The sequence below is a fragment of the Lissotriton vulgaris genome, chromosome 7, assembly GCF_964263255.1.
Source record: "Lissotriton vulgaris chromosome 7, aLisVul1.2, whole genome shotgun sequence".
Lineage (NCBI taxonomy): Eukaryota > Metazoa > Chordata > Amphibia > Caudata > Salamandridae > Lissotriton > Lissotriton vulgaris.
Genome location: NC_141695.1, coordinates 223430620 through 223450594, shown reverse-complemented (window position 1 = coordinate 223450594; position 19975 = coordinate 223430620). Strand labels below are relative to the sequence as shown.

The 19975-nt window shown below is 44.1% G+C and overlaps 1 protein-coding gene across 1 annotated transcript in view; it reads right to left on the bottom strand.

The window, feature by feature from the left end:
* The window catches only part of LOC147701257 (IgGFc-binding protein-like), a 388685-nt gene that overhangs the window by 201723 nt on the left and 166987 nt on the right, over positions 1-19975 (bottom strand). The window contains exons 14-15 of the mRNA XM_086930000.1: positions 14188-14387; positions 4452-4593 (exon numbers count right to left, since the gene is read on the bottom strand). Of these exons, the coding sequence (XP_086786126.1) occupies positions 4452-4593; positions 14188-14387 (342 nt within the window). The remainder of the gene's footprint in view (positions 1-4451; positions 4594-14187; positions 14388-19975) is intronic.

Sequence of the window (19975 nt, the reverse complement as noted above, 5' to 3'; positions counted from 1 at the left end):
ATCTTTTTATACTAATAGTGAATAATCTTACATTATTCACTATTAGGGTTATACAAATGGAGACTAAGTAGCTGGAAAATTACTTTTCCTGACAGATGAGGTAAGTTAAAAAAAATATTTATTATGCTTGCAGGAGAGTATGTATTAGTGAATGTGTGTGGATATGTACGTAGATGTGCGTATGTGTGAATATGCGTATGTGAGTGAAAGCGATGGTCAAAGGGCATGTGAGGTCCCTCCTGCTACCTCTGGCATTTTGCTGAATTGACGTCCATGGATGCAGGTTTGGAAGGCATGAGTATAATCCCTCAAGGCATAATCCATGCAGCCACGGTCTTGACACAGATTGGGATAAAGTAACCCTACCTATACGAAATCAAGATTCACTGAGTAGTTTCAAAAGAACATGTCAACACAAAGCACAGAGTCAACTTGAAATATACCCATTTCATGTATGTGAGGAATTGTATTTCTTACTTCCTCAAACAACCACTCTTTGCAGTACTGTGTACAATTCTGTCTGTAAAGCTGTCTGCATTGACACTGCAACAACCCAAGATTGAACACAGTTCACACTGGAGCACACAGGGGACATGTCTGAAGATAGATAAACAAGTGAAACTTGAGAGGAGAGTTGTGTATCATCTAGGAATCTGAAGTGTATAAAGAATATGTCTGCAGCGTTAATACAAATTGGAGACTGTTTTTATTAAATGGATTCAGAAAGTAAAAAGTATCCATCCGTTCTTTAGACCTGGCTCTACATCTTATAGGCTTGTCAGCTGTGGGCTGGTCTTCCCTCCAACCTTCTACCTTCCACCTTCATTGTTTATGATCTCGTTTTTGCTGGTCTTATGACTCAGCACACTTTAACACTGCTAACCAGTGATAAAGAGCCCATGCTCATTCCTTAAGACATGGTAGCATAGACGTATCCCAAATTGTCCTATTTAAAAGTACATCTGCCCCAGGCCTGTAAATTCAATGCTACTACTGCAAAGCTGACGCACTGATTGTGCCACCCACATAAGTAACCCTTTAAACAACTCTCAGACCTGCTATTGCAGCCTGTGTGTGTGCAGTTTAAACTGGCCTTTTCAACTTGGTAAAATAAACCTTTTGCCAGGCCAAGACTTTCATTTTTAATACATAAACGTCACACATACGGTAGGCCATGGACAACCTGTAGGGCAGGGTGCAGTGTATTTAAAAAATCAGGGTACTCACTTTAAAATTTTACATATTCTACTAGTGAAAACTCTAGCATTTGTTTTTCACTACTACACGACCTATTTCTCCCATAGGATAACATTGGAGTTCCCTTAATACATTGTATAAGTGTAATTTCCAAATGTTAAGAGATGACCAGTTCATGTCAGGTGTCTCTGGCTTGGTAGTTCAGGCTGGACTGTTCCCATGAGTCAACGGGTCAAGACTGATTTACACATAGCTGGGTCTGAGCTGAGGTGGTGAAGTGAGCTAAAAAAGGATGGGATTCAACACAGATCTGTGACTGGGTTTGAGTGTCTGAAAAGTGTCAGCACTCTATCCATCATCTCCTTGTGTTTGGTTTGTTTGCCCTAAGTTGGCAGGGCATGCCCGGACGTGGGTCACTTGCTCACTTTGCCACTGGATTCAAGTTATCCTGGCTGATGAAGGGTGTTACCCAGAAACCAGCCCCAGGATGCTTGTTTCCAGTTCAGGGAAGACCTGGCTATGCAGTTCGGGCTGTACTGTTCTCATGACTCACAGGGTTAAGACTGATTTGCATACAGCTGGGTCTGAACTGAGGTGGGAAGTGAGCTAAAGAATGATGATGGATTCAACCCAGATCTGTGACTGGGTGTGAGTGTCTGAAAAGTTTCAGCGTTCCATCCATCATCTCCTTGTGTTTACTTTTAGAAGATTGGCATTTCCTGTCTTATCCATTGAATGCATATAGCCTGTCTCTGCTCTCAGGACTGGGTGCAGCTGATAGTTGAGCTCTGTGTATAACTCCTAAACAGACACACAAAGTAGGGCGCTTAGGTGTGCCAGGATGGGCGATTACTGACAGAATGGGAGGGAGAAGCTGGACACAACCCCACTTACACTTGAAAAGGCTGTGTCCTGCACCCACACAAATGGCTACATGCCCCCCGGTAGTTAATCTGGAGCCAGGACAGGGAAGGCCGGATTCATGGGGACTTCAGAGGGAAACCTCTAGAAGTATCTCCCCCACTTCAAAGGCACAACTGGGTATAAATACTGGACCCCAGGCACCACCACATCAGTACACGTCTGGACTTGTAGATTGTCTGTCAGGAGAAAGGACTGCCAGGCAATTGGACTGCTTCTCTGAAGGAACTGCTGCCCTGAAGTGCAGGCTTTCTGTCAACTGCCCTCTTGCCTGGGTAACAAGGAATGGACCTGCATCTCTTGAACCCAGAACCCAGAGGGGCTCCAAGGGATAGTTGGCTGGCCTCCTGATCTAAAGCCTCAGGGAAAAAAACGGGCTTCCAAAAACCCTGCATCTGCACCTAGACTCTGCCATCTGTGAGTCTACCCTGCTGAGTTGTGCTACACCAGTCCTGAACCCTTGAAAGTGGGCTTAAGGTGCTCTGCCAGCCTCCATGTGGACCTAGTGGAACCAATGCATTTCCTCTGTTGCATCGCACAAAACCAAGCAACCATGCATTGCCGCTGCTGCGAAGATTGGACCCGTCGCAAAGACTCTCATCACAGCTCTTTTGTACCACCAAATCACCCCAACTGCGTGATGTATCCTTGGCGCAGGCCCTGGCATCCATCATTGGCTGCAGCCTCGATGATGACACTGGACTCCACATCGCAGCCTCACAGCTCTTTACAAATGACACATCAACCCGACTACGCTCAGCATCCTTGACGCCGGACTTCGCATCACAAGTTCTGTCTATGAGATCCTTGTTGATAACGCAGGCCCTCGCATCGCAGCCTTGCAGCATCTTGGAACTGATGCATCGCTTCAGCTGCTCGTCACATCTTTGATGCAGATCCTCCCAACGCTCCACAAATTAGGATTTAAAATACTTTGTTCAGCAGGTCAAACTTGGTCCCTGTAGCCAGGTGTCCAAAAGTGGAGTAATCCAATGTTAATCAAAAGTTGGTGCTCTGGTCGATTCCCAATTTATATTTATTCGATCATCATAATTGTTCATTCATCAAATTTTAGAATTCATCTAGTTCTATATCATAACAACACAAAAATTGGGTAAATAGTGCTTGAACAGACCCAATACATTTCAGGCCAGCAAAGCCCTTCATCAGGAAAGATTGCATCGCCGTGGGTAAACAAATGAAGTTCTGGCATCTTAGTCGACGACCGTGGAAGATTAACATTGGATTACTCCACTTTCGGACATCTGGCTCATATTTTCCTGTAGCCAGAGACACTGAAATTATGTGGCAGGAGAGGGCCAAATTATGCGACAGGGTTGAGTAAATTATTCAGCAAGAAAAGCCAAATAATGCAGCACAATGCTGCACATTTTGTAACAGTAATAATTAGTTTTTCTTATCATTTTTAAACGTAGTAACACTCTGTAGGCATTGATTGCACCTCATTAGTACCTGCTTAACATCCAAATTTTACAATAGAGGAACAGAAAGATGATCAGTCGGGCTTTGCAAAGGCCCTTCCGCTAAGCAGTAAGCAGTAATACATGTAATCGCATTTTTAGTAACTTCTGAACCATATGATTTAGAAACAAAAATGTTTTTGTTACAATCTGCAGATTACGCGGCAGATGAGGAATTATGTGGTAAATGTGATGAAGCTATAATTATGAGAAAACCTCAGCAGCTGCACAATCACATAATTCTAGTGGCCCTGCCTGTAGCCGACCTGCGCTCCATCGTGGTCGGCTTGAACTTGTGACTTTGTCCTAGTTTGGGGCAATCTGATATCTACAGTTGTCACTTTGTGGTTTTTGGCACTATTTTGACCCAAATCTTTAAAGTTGAAGGTCTCCGGTTCTACTAATTGGGATTTTGTTGTTTTGGTCTTGTTTTGTTTATTAAAGAAAGCTCTGTTTTCTAACTTGGTATGAGATGCTTTTTGTGTGGTTTCACTCATTACAGTTTGAGGTTTGGCACAAATACTTCACACATTGCTTTTACTTTAAACCTGACTGCTCTGAGCCAAGCTACCAGGGGGTGAGCAAAGGTTAATGTGGGGTTTGCTTGTGCCTTACCCTGACATGGATTGTGGTTGCTGCTTGATCAAGACTCACACCCCAGTCAAGCAACAGTTCAGTTTCTTACAGCCATTATCCTCCCGACTGCCCAATCACTAATACACTTTTCTAAAGTTTCGTGAAATCATTTTTAGGGTGACATCCGATGCCTGAAAGTCTTCAGCACAAGTTTACGATGAAGCAACAAGATCAGTACTGTGACGTTAAACATTTGCCAGTGGAGTAAACTCTTACCTATATTGATACATTTAACAACTCCATCTTCATTGAGGCATCTTTCATTGTTGGCACAGCTGTGGTCTTTACACAGCACTCTACCGCCTGCACCGCAAGTGCAAGATTTAGTACAACCATTCTCCAGGATGGTCACGTCCAGCTGTAGAAGAGGAAAGAGGTACAAAGTGTTAGTGTGTCATCCATCTTGCACCTACCCTGGAAAACAGTGACTTACAGCCACATTCCGAGTGCTATGCTAAGTGCAAATATGTTTAAGCATTTGATGAGTGTTGTATAAATTGTGCTCAGCCTTGTAACTTCAAGTTCTACCTGGAAGAAACTGCACAGGCAAAGCAGCGTGTAAAGGAGAATTTTCTGAAAGAAACATTTGAAATTACAATTTTTCGCACTACTCCCTATTGCATAGTATAACACTTGGAGTCTGGTGCAAAAATGTACTCACTTTCGTGTGCTAGCAGTGTTTCAGGGGGTGGGTATTGTTCCTGATTCTACAGCAATAATTGAAATGACTTGGGGCAGGATGTATGAACACATTTTCCCATAGACACAGAATGAGCAAAACTGTTTGATACATCTGGCTCTTAGTGCTCTGACATAAAATCGTACTTCAAATATCTACCTGCACTTCGATTGATTCCAGAATATTGCTTACTAATATATCATCGAGGTAAGGAATTGTGAAGGTAAGAGTGGTAAGCCTAAGCTTCCCTATCTATGAGTACCTTGATGATGTGTTGATAGCCAATTGTGTGAAGTATATATATTTATATATATATATATATATATATACATATATAGACATATATAGACAGTGACAAAGGTCAGGGGCCCGAAATTCGTCTGTCAGCTTGAGTGTCATGGTCCTAATAAAATAAAAGGTATTTGCAATCACTCTAGAGTGCACGACGGTCCCTTGGGGAGAAAAATGAGTCGTACGTGAGACCCAGCTCGTGAGACGCAGCACCCACCACATCTGAGAGCAGTGGCTTTATGGTGAATACTGGGAAGCGATATGTAAATATATGTATATGTGTGCATATATATACGTGCAGGTGGCTATTAATCACTTGGATATTGTGACATATAACCCTTTAGACTCAAAGTAGTAAGGGGTACCTACAATGCTGTGAAAGTGTGTGAGTTCACATTCAAATAAAAGTGGTCCCATCAGTTAATTAGACAGCTAGAAAAAACTGGTCAATATTTGCAAACTGGAGCAATTTTGAACTTGTAAACCCATGCTGTGTAAGTATTTTTCAATGTATAGAAGATTGCATGGATTTAAGCTTGCTACAAGCAATGTTTGCTTTTTATAACCGTCCCACGAGACCCTAAAAGGAGCCCACAAGTGAAATTTACCGGACAACACACTAACCGGTCAGAGTGGTCCATTTGGCACTGCTGGGATGCTCTATAGGCAAGTCTGACCCTAGCCCTAGGACTGGCTAAATTAGGGTGTGTGTTCTGAAGGTATTGGAGCATCACCTGCGAAACGTATCCATGCAAAGCTCATGAGAACCAAAGCCACAAGAGAAGGAAGACGGCCATGAGGGATACAAAGAAGATCCTAGACAGGGTAACTTGGAAGATTTCTTAATTGAGGGGTTCTTGGTGATCATTTCCACGCGGAGCCCACCTATCTGTAGCTCTGCCAAAATGCTTTTGAAATGTAATACTGAAATGCAATTGAGAAAAATGATAACTTTGAAATGTATTAATAAATATCCCATAATCATAAGAAATATCTTGTCCTGAATAATTTTCAAATTCATTTTGTGATACTTTGGAATAAAAGTTACTTTCAATTCGTCTCCAGCTTGGAAATCCTTCAGCTTCTTTGACTGAGTGGGTCATTTACAGGTGATTTATCAGTCCTACTCCTCTGTTTGATTCAAGTAGTCACTGGATTTGCATTCTATGTTAAATCGATGCATCAAGAAAAAGGTTTGCTGAACAGAATAGAACCATAAACTCTGGTCCCAGTTTAGGTGACACCAGCTCTCTATCATATCCAGGAGTCTACTGCTTCCCCGGCCAGCTCACCTGCCTCCTGCACACGTCGCCAAACATTAGATTACAGAAATCGTCAAGAAAGGAACTGTTGAGGTGGGAATAATGCTAATATGACTTCAACCCGCTATCAATCAATCTGGATTTGTATAGCACGGCTAATTACCTGTGAGGGTGTCGAAACGCTAAATAAATCCTTTATCTTCCCTATTCCCAAAGTCAGTGAATTCACCAAAAACACACGGATTTTCTTGAAACAACATGTGTGACTTTATTTTGACCATGAATTTATTGCCTTAAATTCAAGTTAGCTGGCACAACTATTGGAACCTGATTTAGTATTCTGGAGGAGATAGAAGACCTCTGTTGGCTGACCAGACACTAATTGAGAGATGACTGACAGAAATCAACCGCGGTGTAAAGTCCCTTTGGCAGAAGTAATTTTCCCAGTGGATTCCATTGGGTTAGGCACATAATCCACAAACCGTAGGCGTCTATTGTATGTATGTATGGAAAACACCCAAATAGGTATATTATTTCATCAAAATCTAAAAGTAGTCTTAAAATGGGTTCCGTGTTCGCACTGGGAGCTCAAATCGCTTGCCTGCCACACTGGAACTGCAACATATTCCGTGCTTTCCTGCCACGCATACCGCTGAGTGACTAGCGAAGGGGGGACTACAGCTAGCGGTAGCCTTAGCGGCGCACGCCGTGACGGCCCACTGTCGCACCAGGAGGCGCTCAACGCACCGCAAAGGCTCCCGTAGCGCAGGACGCGCACGGGCGTGGCCGGCCCCGCACCCGGGCAAAGCCCAGTCTAAGGGTAGGCCTGTCTTCGCCCGTCAGAGCCTAGGAGAACCCGGGCCGGGCCATCCCTCGTTCAGTGTAACCAACTTAAGTGTATTAAAGTGAGCTACATCTATCGCAATTATAAGTACCGCTATACACATAAATTTGGGGAAACGTAATGGAGTATCAAGCTTAAACTCTCGGACCACGACAAGCATCAATAGCATGTTGGAGAGAGCAGTTAACATAGTCACCAATGAAATAGAATTAACTGAGTGGCGCATGTCACTGGGATTGGTGGCACCACAATGCAGCCTCATAGTTGGGGAAGACTTAGACGATAATGTTGGTCAAATCAAATCAAATCAAATATACTTTATTCGGTTTTAGAGTTAAAACCATAAATGTTAGCAGTGTGTATTGGCCCCACTTTTATTCGTTGTATATATTAACGATTTGCATGACTCCTTGACAAAGCTCATTAATGGCGTTCCTATTATTAATGGTAATACCCTACCTGCCTTATTTTATGCGGATGATGCGGTCCTAATGGGCCGCACACCAAACGCACTGCGCACTTTAGTACAGGGTTTTTTTGATTTTACGGCGCTTTAGATCTTTGTAGAAATTTTAACAAATCTTTTTTAATGGCATGTGGTCCAAAAAATTACTTTGTTAACTCAAATGTCCATAGGCAATGAACATTTACATCTAACTTGCACTTTTCCATATCTGGGGCTGGTATTTGCAGCCAATGATTCTTGGACTACTCACGTGGCACACAGCAGGGTAAAATTCGCAAAAGCAATTAATTCGGTTCTGTCACTACCCCAACCGAAAAAAGTTGAGATGGTACTACCTATTATTAAAAAAAATGTAATTACATTTATCCCTGTCGCAACCTATGGTGCAGAAGTTTGGGGCTTCACGGGTTGCAGCGGCATTCAAGGTGAGGAAAATAGATTCTGTAGGAAATTGCTGGGGGGTCCGATCTCCGCATCACAGTATATCCGTCACAGGCGTTAAAATTGACATACATTGAGGATTTCATCAGAGCACGGCCAGCTATCTCCTGGCTTAAAATTTGGCAGAACCCTGCAGAAATACTCACAAGAAATATAATTCCTGACTGCCTGAAATGCGAAAAGGGGATGGACATACCGTGGCTTTCTGCTGTGCAGGAAAGTCTGAATAGTGCAAACCTCGAAAATACTTTTTTAAACCCAAGTGACAGGGGCGGAGAAAGCAAAAAACTGCTTCAAGAGGCGTAATATGATAAGTATAGCAGGGCAAGATAAATCTAAGCATTTCTCCACCAGCTTGTTGATTGTTGCATCAGAAGATAGACCGGACTATCGAGGGAGAAATTGAGGGCAACTAAATGGACAGCAGGCTGAAGTGTTATTGCCTAGGGAAATATTCTAGTTCATGCTAGAAGAAAGCAAACTGTCCACTGAAAAAAGCTGCAGATGTCGTCCAGTGAACGCTCAGTTATTTTAAGTGATTTTCTGTAGTTTTGATGCATTACTTTACTCAATGCTGCCAGATATGACTGGCCCGAGTAGGGGCGAAGGACCTGCCGTACACGTCCCCGCAGATTCGCCCCTGGGTCATACCCTGGAAGCATCAGTGGCACATGGTGCAGGTTCAAGTCAAGCTCTCCGCGTCCACATCGTACTGCCCCACCTCTTGGCGTTCATGGGCCAGAGCTGCAGGCTGCTAAGAAGCAATGGTGCTGCAAGAAGTCAAACAGTGGGGGTTTGAGATGAGATACATGTTTACTAAGCAGGTCAGTTTGCAACTGTGGGTTAAGATGAAGCCATCCTTCAGGAGGCACATGTCATCCTAGTGAAGGGGGTGTCCTCTACCAGATAGTGTGCTGGTCGTTCCTCTCGAGCGAGCCCCCATCCCAAGACAGAGCTTGCATTCTTGTCTCCTTTACACATGCATCTCACAGCCTAGTTACTGAACCACCATTAGAGCAGTACAAGGGGCCTGTTCTAGTGCAATCTCACCAGCAGGGTGTAGTTCCTATCAGTTCCTCATCCATTACTAGATGTGGAACCAGAATGAGAAGAGAAATACATTAAAGATGGGTCTTGCTCATCAACCTTTACACCGAAACCTCAAACTCACCAACAAACCATACTATCAGATGAGAAGCATTTCTAGCCTCAACACCAAGCAGACTTCTTTTGTGTAAGGTAGTAGAAATGTCCCCACTAGCCGTGGAAAGAGGAGTTTAGGCCAAGAGTCCCACATTTGCTGGCACACAGATGTTCATCAGAGTAGTACCCTTTGCACATAAAAGTAGAATTTTCAGCTCGTATAAATAGTCAGTGGTCTCAGAGTCATTTTTTTAATAAAGCAGATGGAGGCAGCTCCCAAGTGCTCTTTGCTTTGTCTCATTTTGCACACACGCCAAAAATCAATACTTCATATACTATTCTTTGCGTCCCAAATACCTTTCCGATTCTGGCAAATGTGATTTGCATCCAGAGTACCTTTCAGGTTCTGATAAACGTGATGCAGGAAGTCTATCTTTTTCTTTTAGGGGTGCTAGATCAACATAAATGTAAATTGATACTTGTATAGCGCACTACTCAACCGCAAGGGTCTCAAGGCGCTTGTACGAATACCGCTGTGGAACCCATCCTGGCTTTCCCTGTTAGGCGTCTACTCCTGGGCACCCCCAAGGTGGAGGCCAGGCATCCTTAGCGTTGTGGGGGCCGTTGTGGAGATTATTTATTTATTTCTGACATTTATTGAGCGCGAACAAATACCCGTGGGCGTCTCGGCGCTAGACTATTCAGCTATCTTTCCCCAAGGAGTTGATGACTACGGAGGATTGTTGGGCAATGTCACTGGTTAAAGAGGCTGGTTCTGATATGTTGAGGCAGGGTATTCCATACCTTAGAAGCCGCAACTGAGAAGCGGCGGTCACCCCAAGAGACCGTTTTGGAACGTGGAACCACTAATTGGTTGAGGGTTGTGGATCGAAGCTGTCTGGCCGGTTTATAGGGTATAAGCTGGTCCTTAAGGGGGCGTGGTCCTTGAGCGTGGAGTGCCTTGTAGACCATGCAGAGTGATTTAAACTTGATCCTATTTTGGATCGTCAGCCAGTGGTATGTCCTTATAGTATCGGAAATGGGTGAAAACTTAGGTGTTCTAGCCAGCAGACGTGCTGCTGCATTCTGTATTGTCTGCAACTTTTTAGTTACCCTGGATTGAGCATTTAGAAAAAGTGCATTGCAGTAGTCTAGGGATGATGGAACTAAGAAACTGACCAATGTTTTAGCCGCTGCATCAGGTAGAAAAGGGATGATTTTCCTTATCATTCTAAGTTTATGATGGGCTATGGCCGCTACTTTGTTCGCATGTGCCATGAAGTTGAGATGATCATCGAAGGTTACTCCCAAATTCCTGACCTTAGGGGTCGGGCTAGGAGGGGTGCCGAAGGCTGGAGGCCACCAGGATGCAGACCAAATCGGGGAGAGGGTTCCAAAGATGACCACCTCCGTTTTATCGGAGTTGAGCTTCAGGCAGTTACCTGCCATCCACTTTCCAATGGCCATCATTCCATTTTGGAAGTGCTCTGCCACCTCCAGCCCGTCACCTTTAATGGCCAACACCAGTTGCGTGTCATCCGCATAGGAGGTTAGGCTCATCCCATATGCTTAGATCACACAAGGAAGGTCCGACACATAGATGTTAAATAGTGTCGGACTAAGGGATGAGCCTTGAGGAACTCCACACGGAAATGACAGCTTGGCTGATTGGTATGGCCCCAATGCAAGCTATTGCCCAGAGTTGCAGAGTGGGACTCCATGATTGGAATAGGCACCGAGGCGAGAATTATCAGGTCCGTGGAATTTTGAGCCCAAGACCCGGTCCCGGGCTAGACCTCTGCCTCAGGGTCTGCCGCTCTAATCATTGAGCCAACATAGTTGAGCTTATTCGCCTAACCAGTTGCTTCAGGTTCTGTGGTGGAATGTCGTAGACTTATCTGAATAAGATCTTGAAAGGCTGTCCAGAGTAAGAAGACTGTGCGGCTAAAGCTTCCATTTTCTGACTCCAGATGTGTGGTATATTGCTGGAGGAATTACCCAAATAGACCACTAAGGACAGCAAGCCCAAACATCAACTCAAAAGATGATTTTATTTTCTAGAAAGGTTTTTTATTCATCTCAATGTCCCAGCCTAGGTTCTGGTTCGAAGCCCATACATCCACTAAGTCCTGCCAAAAGCTCCACTGTACTCTGCTCTAGTAGCCTCAAAGACATAGATATGTCAGCACAGTAGATCTTCCTGTGTGGATCTCTTGTCCCGATGATGAGTGGGATTTATCTCAGATCCTGGATATTGTAAGAAGCAGATATCAGATGTAGTGTTTGCCAATCCTTCATACCCATCTGTCATGGTGATGTCATGGCTGTGCCAACTAGAGGGGTGAGTAGCTCTCCAGCAAGGTGTCATGGAGCTGGTAAACAAATAAAGTGCCTTAGGAAGGGCAGGTGTCAGCAAGGAAGATTTCCCGTCAAAATCCATTCAAGATACTAACCATTCTGACTATCATTGTATTGAAACTTCCAATGGTCTCCACAGATGCTGTAAACTTAAGCATTGCATACAAGTGTACCTGATTTTTCAGAAGTACCCGAGATATATCCTTGACACGCAGCATTTATAGTTTTTGATCTTTCTATTTTGATCCTCTTTAGTGGCAAGAGTGTTTGCTCTTTTTTGTTTTTTTGGCACAAGCAAGGAACTGCTCTGTTTCTTTATTTCATCAACAGGCGTCAAAGGCACAGGACGACATTGCCAGGAGTACCAATGCCTGAAGACCTGTCATTTTTTCTCAACAAGGTAAGGGCTCATCAAGTACTTGAATTTCATAGATGCCCCTTTCAAGCCACAGACAGAAAGAAGCACGTTTCTCCCTCACAAAGGCAGCAAGGAGATCTGGTCAAGTTATATTCCACGGCCAGGTAATGACGGAACGTATGGGAAGAGTTGGTGGCTTCCATTGAAGTGTTCTTTGGAAGCCATAGGAAACTCAAGCCCCTGGTTCATTTTGTGCTTTACTATTAGTCTCTCATCTCAGATACCAAGGAGGTGCTCATTACAGCCACTTTCAAGATCCACAATGAACTGCAACCAGAACTGTTGCCTGCCTATCTTTTGGAGACATTTATCTTCCCCTTCCAGCTGCGTGAGTTGTTTTGTGGCAGTAATGTTTAATGGGGCAGCCCTGTACTGACCCAACATTCAGGGGTCGTGGAGCTGAATGGATTCCAACCCTTCCATCAAATGCAGGGAGAAGGCAGACATACATTCGGCTCCTGTGGGGGTTTCCCAGCCCTAGCAATGTGGGCAGTCTTTGCTTAAATGGAAAACCAGATGACAAAATCCCATCAGGATTTCAGGTCTTCCAATTTAGCAGGACAGCAGAATTTGACCTGTCTTTGGACAGAGCAGAGTTTCCTAAAGCAGGAATGGCTCTTGGATAATTTGTGTTAATTTGTGTAATTTCCACTTCTCTTTTTTTCTCCTCGCTTCCATCCCTGGATTTTTCACACCAGTTGCCTGAGGTGCAGGTTTCCCTATCAAATCTATTTGGACATAAACAAACACTTGCTTCCTCAGGATTGCTTACTCTTTTCAACAAATTTAGCAAGGGGTTGCGGATAAGGCATAAACACGGTAGACCCTTCTTTGCAGTCTTTGGAATCTAATTTAAGGAGAGCCTTGCCAAATCCTAGGGCAGTCATCCAAAATGGGGCCTTGCAGTCCTAATTTCTTTTTACAAAGAGGTGAGGACATTCTGAAGGTGGGACTCAAGAGGAAGTGTTGTTCCTTACACAGCCGACCCGTTGTCCTGCTATTCTAGAGGCTACTTTTGAGGTGTGTTCTTCGTTTTTCATCGGGTGTGCCTAGACAGGGCTTCTTGCTGGGTCTTGTGCCCATTTTCAGGTTCAAGTCGCTTCAATGCTTTCAATGTCCCCTCTTTAGGGCAGTGAGGGGGACACTGCCCTAAGGAGTAGCCCTGTGGAGATGTATCCCCTTTTAACATTCACCAGCCCCTTTGCCACAGTCTCAAACATAAGTGACTAGTAATCCATTTACCCGCTCCATTACTAGCTTTGTCTTAGTTGTCTAAAAGCAAGGGATCATAGGGCTCTACTATGTCAGGATCCTTACCCACAATTCTTACCAGACCGCAAGTTCTATGTTCAAGGCTCAGGTTTTTCACTAAGATCTCATCTTAGTTTCGCATACACGAGGATATAGCCCATCCGTTGTTCTCTACCATTTCATTTATTCTATGAGAGATTGTGCCACACTTAATGCACTCTTTTATAATTGATCTATCATTTTAAAAACTATTTGCAATATGACAGTTTTATTCCAGCAGCGACTGCTAAGAGCTTTCAGAGGCTCCTTGCAGCCTCTGGTCCCCCATAGCTGTTGCCTTACCCTACATGCAGTACTCCTATTGCCAAAAGAAATTTAAGGCATTCCACAAGGGAAATGGCCACATCTTGAGCTGAATTTTTATCTTTTTCCATGCAGGGCATTTGCAAAGAAGCCACTTGAGGATTATTGATTAGTAAATGTAGCTTTTTTCTTTATTCCTAAAATTATTACTCAATAATCTCCTTGTAGTGTGAGAGAGAGTAAGCTTTGCAGTAAGTAAAACGCACTATATATTTTTTCTTCTGTTCCTTCTTTTTTCTCCTTAAATACACTTCTTAGTTTCTTTTTTTTTGATTTCAACAATCTTTTATTAGCAAGTTTTCATATATACATACAGTACAGTGATAGCATTGCCTTGCCCGGGCATGGCACTTTGCTAAGTAAAGTATTAGGAAAGCAGTTTACATGCAATTTTCTCCTTTTGCTTTTATCAGAGTAACATAAAAAAGTTTTTTACCTGTAGATACCTCCCGTTGTACATGCATCCACAAGCCTTCCTGGACACACAGAGGCCGCCATCGAAGGCGTTCCCGCCATCACTCTCGCAGCCCTCATAGCATCGGCCTGTGCAATGAGTTTGCTCCAGGAGGGCAGCACAGGTGTAATCACAGGTGTATGTACAAAGCTCATAGTGACTGTTAGCTGGACATGTGATCGCTAAGGAAATAAATAACATGTTGCATCAGGTCTGGAATGTAGAAATTGTACACTTAATTCATCTACACAGCTCCAATATCATTGCCAAATCTGGAGACCAAGCTGCAGAACAGTGGCACATTGGCCAGAAACAATTGTGTCAAAATGTAGAGTTAAACCAAAATATGAGATGAGCCCTACTATTGATGCATATCGGGATTCCAGTCCCAGCCACTCTGTACAAAATGTGCACAACGTCCCCTGCGTCTCCACTGCACTGGTGTCCAGAATCCTTCTCCTGTGTGTAGTATTTGAAATGTCCCATCCCCTCTATTTCCCTGGTTCTCTTGTGATACCAAGTGTGTGACTTTGCCTGTTCTCCTCTACTCTCCTGGTACATCCAGATTTTAATATGTGTGAGATCGCTTCTTTGCTCCCCTAGGCCATACATATTTCTACTCCTCTCTCCCCATGTTCAGAGACCCTAAACAGTGCATCTGCTTCTCATCTCCCCAGGCCATCCAGATTTCTGCTCCTGTCTCTCCTGTTCAAGGAGCCGGAACACTGTATCTGCTTCTTCACTTGCCTAATCCATCCAGATTTCTGCTCTTGTCTCTCCCTGCTTATGGAGCCTAAACACTGTTTCTGCTTCTCTACTCCCTTTTAACATGGGAGAAAGTGATGCACCGGTGGCAAAAAGGCTTGTAAATAAACCCCTGTATCTGCTTCTCCACTGCCCTAGACCATCCAGATTTCTGCTGATTCCCTGTTCACAGAGAGCCTAAACACTGTGGGCCTTCTTTGCAAACCTTTAATGCACAGACAAAGCAGCAAGCCTTTGTGCTGCTCTATCGTGTGTCAAAAGAAAAGGGCAAGAATGCGCTGAATATATACGGCCCATACCTGTCCTTCTCCTTTGCGCTGGTGCACAAATAGAAGCAGAGCACCAACGCAAACACCCATGCGTCATTTAGCAAGGGTGCATGCGCTGAAGGGATGATTTTTTTTGTGCCTGGAGAAACACCTTCCTGCACATAAACAATCATTAATGACATTGTTCTCTTTCTCTGTGTGTTGCAGAATACAACATGGTTAGAAAGAGGAAAAAAACAAGGGAAATTAAAGTATTTCTCTTCTTGGCGTCTCAGATTCTGACTCTATTATTTCATCCAAATGTCTGCTCCTCTCGCTCTGCTCCTCCTACCTGCAAAGGTTGACTGTAATGGGGCCTGCTCCTCCACTCCCACAGTGTGCTTGCTCCCTCCTTTAATAGTAGAGGGAATCAGAGAGCACCCCTGCCTCTTTTCTCCTTACTTATTTACCCCACTGTTCCTACCTTTAACAGTAGAAAGCAAGTCAGAGTGCCCTAGTGCAGCATCCAAATGGTGCACAATATTTAAAAGTTAGCCCCCCACGGTCACTTTGTTGAGTGTGCAGTGACCTCACACTTTACTTTGGAGGTATATTTTCAGTCTTGCTCCCCTAGTCCATACAGATTTCTGCTCTACCTTTCCCGGTTCAGAGACCCTAAACATTGTATCTGCTTCTCCGCTCCACTAGGCCATTCATATTTCTGCTCCTATCCCTCCCTGTTCAAGGAGCCTGAACACGGTATCTGCCTCTCCGCTCCCCTAGTCCATACAGATTTCTGCTCTACCTTTACCTGTTCAGAGACCCTAAACATTGTATCTGCTTCTCCGCTCCCCTTCATACAAATTACTGCTCCTCTCTCTTCCTGTTCAGAGACCCTAAACATTGTAGCTGCTTCTCCGCTCCCCAGTCTATAAAGATTTCTGCTCCACCTTTCCCTGTTCACAGACCCTAGACACTGTACCTGCTTCTCCACTCCCCCAGTCCATACAGATTTCTGCTTTACCTTTCCCTGTTCAGAGACCCGAAACACTGTATCGGCTTCTCCGCTCCTCTAGGCCATACAGATTTCTGCTCCTGTCCAATGTTCCCTCTAATTCTTTTCCCCTGTGTGCGGCAGTGAAGGGTCTCTGTGCACTGCAACCATGGCTATGTGCACCAGGAACCAAACTGCACGTGTCTCGTGCTTCAAATGGCACTCAAAACGTTTACTTTAAAAAGTGAAAAGATGATGCATTTTCACACATACATCGCCACAAAAAGGGTCTTAATGGCAGTTTGCAAATTTATTGTATTGCCTGTATTTTCATTGTTGTGTCTGTGACTGCTGTTGTCTGTCTTCCCCGCTGCCTGTATGTGGTCCGTGCCCCTTTTTCTTCCCTCTGTTCCCCTCGCTGTCCCCGTGCTCTCTCTGCCCGGTCTTTCCCTCTGTACCCCTCGCTGCCCGTGTCTATGCCCAGTTTTCCCTTCTGTTCCCCTCGCTGCCACTGTGCCTCTCTGCCCTTTCTGCCTTCTGTTCTTAGCTGCCCCTGTATTTCTGTATTCTGCCTCTGTGCCATTAGTTTTTTGTGCCCGTCTGCCCTCTGTGCCACTCGTTTTTGTGTCCATTTTGTCTTCTGTTCCACTCATTTTTTGTGCCTACCTGCCCTCTGTTCCGCTCGTTTTTTGTGCTTTTCTGCCCTCTGTTCCACTAGTTTTTCCCTTGTTTTTTGTGCCTTTCTGCCCTGTGTTCCACTTGTTCTTCCCTCATTTTTGTGCCCTTCTGCCCTCTGATCCACTGGTTTTTTGTGCCTTTCTGCCCTCTGTTCCACTGGTTTTTTCTGTCTTTCTGCCCTCTGTTCCACTCGTTTTTTGTGCCTTTCTGTCCTGTGTTCCAGTTGTTTTTCCCTCGTTTTTTGTGCCCTTCTACCCTCTGTTCCACTCGTTTTTTGTGCCTTTCTGCCCTCTGTGCCACTTCGTTTTCCCTTCGTTTCTTGTGCCCTTCTGCACCCTGTTCCAATCGTTTTTGTTCCTTTGTGCCCTCAGTTCCACTCGTTTTTTTTGCCTTTTAGCCCTCTGTTCCATTCGTTTTCCCCTCGTTTTTTCTGCCCTTCACCCCTCTGTTCCAATGGTTTTTTGTGCCTTTCTGCCCTCTGTGCCACTTCGTTTCCCCCTCGTTTTTTGTTCCTTTCTGCCCTCTGTTCCACTCGTTTTTTGTGCCCTTCTTCCATCAGTTCCACTCATTTTTTGTGCCTTTTAGCCCTCTGTTCAATTCGTTGTCCCCTCGTTTTTTGTGCCCTTCTGCCCTCTGTTCCACTGGTTTTTGTGACTTTCTGCCCTCTGTTCCACTCGTTTTTTTCCCTCGTTTTTTGTTCCTTTCTGCCCTCTGTTCCACTTGTTTTTCCCTCATTTTATGTGCCCTTCTGTCCTCTTTTACACTCGTTTTTTGTGCCTTTCTGCCCTCTGTGCCACTTTGTTTTCCCCTAGTTTCTTGTGCCCTTCTACCCTCTGTTCCACTTGTTTTTTGTACCTGTCTGCCCTCTGTTCCACTCGTTTTTGTGCCTTTCTGCCCTTTGTTCCACTCGTTTTTTGTTCCTTTCTGCCCTCTGTTCCACTCGTTTTTGTGCCCTTCTGCCCTCAGTTCCACTCATTTTTTGTGCCTTTTAGCCCTCTGTTCCATTCGTTTTCCCCACTTTTTTGTGCCCTTCTGCCCTCTGTTCCACTGGTTTTTTTGTGCCTTTCTGCCCTCTGTTCCACTTGTTTGTCCCTCGTTTTTTGTGCCCTTCTGCCCTCTGTTTCACTTGTTTTTTGTTCCTTTCTGCCCTCTGTTCCACTCGTTTGTTCCTTGTTTTTGTGCCCCTTTTGCCTTCTGTTCTGCTCGTTTCCCCAGCCGCTGCGCCCCCTGCGGCCCCACCCCCTGACTGCTCACTGTGGCCTTTTGTTTAAGTATTGCTGTCAATCAGAGCCCCTTCATGGGCTCTGATTAAAAACAATACTTAAACAAAAGGCCACAGTCAGCCCGCGCTTTACTAACAAAAGTGTTGAGACAGTTTCCAAACACAGCGTGTGCTAAAGTACGCACTATGTTTGGAAACTGACTACGCTTTTGTTCGTAAAGCACGGGGCAGACTGTGGCCTTTTGTTTAAGTATTGTTGTTAATCAGAGCCCGTTTTTCATAACAACTGTGTGGTTCTCCTTTCATTTAACCAATACTATAGGGTTGCATTCTGGTAAAACAAGCTGCTTATCATTCCTTCAAATCTAAGGTTGAAGGCTGCTCTCTACAGCTACCACTTGGATAGATTTCTAAAGTTATCTTTGACCTCTTAAATCACCATCAGGCTTGTTTGGACTGGTGCAAGGTGCACACTTTAATTAGTGAACAGCATATACCAGGCCAACTTCTCACAGTGGCATAATACAGAAACTGTTCTTCTGGGTTGTATGAATGGTTGGAACATGCAAAACTATTTTTGAGTGTTTTACATCTACATATGATGCCACAGCAGATACACCTACTGTTATGGTATTTTAGCTATCAAAAAGAAAGGCTATTATTTATTCAATTGTGATAGCCTACGGCCCTACGCTTTGTTAAAGGATTAGAGTAAGATATCATCTATCTAAGAAGGATGATAATTGTGGTGTTCTATGAGAAGGGCTGACTCAGGAGAATCATGCTTGGTGTTGTTGATGTGTTAGACATTCTGTCCATTTTTACTGAAGAAAAGGTTGATAGTATTGCACCTGTCTGTGGAGTGTTGAATAGGAGGTTAGGCTTGTTGATGATGTGCCTCATTTTCTTGAAAAACATTCTACTTCTGTTGTTGTAAGTACCATGGGTCTGGGCTCAATGCTGCCCAACCATAATTATTTTCTTTCACACCTGCTCTGTGACTGGGTAGGGATTTACATTGTCATAGATATCAGGCTTCCCTGGAACCAAAGGATTCCTGAGATCCATTCCACTCCTGATTCCCTGTTCAAAGGTTCTTGTCTTCTTCAGTAAATTGCCTTTAAAGTCCTTGCTCCTTTATATGCCTCAGTAAATAAATTGCTGTCCAGAGATTTTGATTTTTGATTTGTGTTTTGTATCATTAGAGAATTAATTTAGCTTACAAATCCAGGCCGAATTTCTGGATGACATTTTTCAAAATGGAATATGTGTTGCAGTGATGATGTAATATTTCAGCAGCCCTGAGACCTAGGTACTTCATTTTGGTGTCAAAACACAGGTTCTTGGGGTCACGTAGTCTTATAGAGACAGAAGATAACTCCTCAGAGCCACCCTTCTGCCATTTTTCGAATTGGCAGCTCTATAATAATGTATTTTAGCAATCATATTTGGAATTCATTTTAATATTGTTTTTGTTTCAGGCTTTTTGTATTCAAATCCGTAAACATAAGTAAAGCCGCTGGTTGCAGAGGATCTTTACCTCCAGAAAGAGTGCTGCTAGCCACAAAAACTGAGTATTCCTTCAGCAAAGAAAAATGAATCATATGCCAAAGTAATTTGAAAGAAAAGCCAACATTAACTGTCAATCAATCAATCAACAGTTGTAGAGTGCGCTACTCACCTGTGAGGGTCTCAAGGCGCTGAGGGGTTCAACAGCTATTGGTTGAACAGCCAGGTCTTGAGGAGCCTCCTGAAGGTGAGCAGGTCCTGTGTTCGGTGCAGGTGGGCAGGGAGGGTGTTCCATGTCTTCGCGGCGAGGTGAGAGAAATATCTGCCGCCTGAGGTCGTTCCACGGATGCGTGG